General features: G+C 50.9%; 2 protein-coding genes across 2 annotated transcripts; both read right to left on the reverse strand.

The window, feature by feature from the left end:
- Positions 1-95: 95 nt before the first annotated feature.
- GNI_121900 (putative alanine aminotransferase) lies at positions 96-354 on the reverse strand (the record flags this gene model as incomplete). Its single annotated transcript, XM_011133570.1, has 1 exon — positions 96-354. A coding segment is annotated over one exon (259 nt), but the record flags the coding sequence as incomplete, so codon positions are not given.
- A 151-nt stretch (positions 355-505) lies between these two features.
- On the reverse strand, positions 506-1,126 carry GNI_121910 (putative alanine aminotransferase; the record flags this gene model as incomplete). The annotated part of the gene is made up of 2 exons (XM_011133571.1): positions 506-765; positions 964-1,126. The coding sequence occupies 2 exons, from the start codon at positions 1,124-1,126 to the stop codon at positions 506-508; spliced, it is 423 nt and encodes a 140-aa protein (XP_011131873.1).
- Positions 1,127-1,166: the final 40 nt, after the last annotated feature.

Consider the following 1,166-nt stretch of genomic DNA (forward strand, 5'->3'; position numbering starts at 1 on the left):
ATGTTGTCCTGAATGTTGTCCTGAGCGGTCGGTTGAGCGGTCGGTTGAGTGCTCCAACAAAACTCTTCGGAAGGGGACGAAAGTGTGGCCATTACCGTAGACGTTTTCCTGGTAGACCTCGTCGGCAATGACGGCGAGATTTCGTCGTTGTGCATAGCATAAAATGCTCAGCACGTCCTGTTCTGTAAGGACGGTGGGTGCAGGGTTCCCCGGGGCTATGACGACAATAGCTTTAACATTTTTGCCCTTATCTCGGGCTTTGCAATAGGCATCGTCAATAGCCTGAACGGTGCATCTCCAGCCGTTGTCTTCATCAAGATGGTAGTACTCCGTATGTCCGTTCAATCTGGTCATGGTCGCAGAGTAAAGAGGGTACTGGGGAAGCGGCAATAGTATTGCATCATCAGGACCACCAACCAGACATGACAGGATGGTACAAATAGCGTCACTGGCTCCATTTGTCAAGAACAAAGTATCAGGATCCGCAGCGAAGCCATCGCGTCGTTCAAAGAATCCAGATATCTCTTCTCGCAAACATCTCGCCCCCTGCGAATGTGTAAGCCCCCGGGTCACCCATTGCACGCCGGTATGCCCTTGCCCGATGCAAGCTATCACTGTGATACACTTGTAACAACGCATGCTCCACACGATTGTCCATCAACTTGGGACATGTTATCAACGATACTACCTCCCGAATGTAAGTCAACGCCGGCTGCCCCACCGCGTGCGGATTACCAATGTGCAACCGCAACAATTGATCAAACTCTAAAAAAAACGTGTGTGTCCCGTACGTGTGTCCGGTACGTGTGTCCGGTACGTATGTCCGGTACGTATGTCCGTACGTGTGTATGGCATCTCCCGTACGTGTGTATGGCGGGTGTCTATCGCACTCACGTGTGCCTTTAGCAGTAGGTCTGTATTGCACACGTACGCGTGTAGGGTACACGTGTGTTTGTTACTTACTGAAGTCCTTGATTGACTTCTCTATTTCGTAGGCACGATCTAACACCTTACCACGAACGTTGTACTGCATGTTGCGCACACAGTCCGGCACCGCTTCCACGCTAAAAGGGGCCGCCCGCGCCTCCCCTGGATTGTCTTTGTCATCATGCAACTCATACAACATTTTTATTGACTCCTTATTTCCCCATCCCTGACCATGCCTT

The sequence above is a fragment of the Gregarina niphandrodes genome (genome assembly GCF_000223845.1).
Source record: "Gregarina niphandrodes unplaced genomic scaffold scaffold00029, whole genome shotgun sequence".
In the NCBI taxonomy this organism is placed as follows: Eukaryota; Apicomplexa; class Conoidasida; order Eugregarinorida; family Gregarinidae; genus Gregarina; species Gregarina niphandrodes.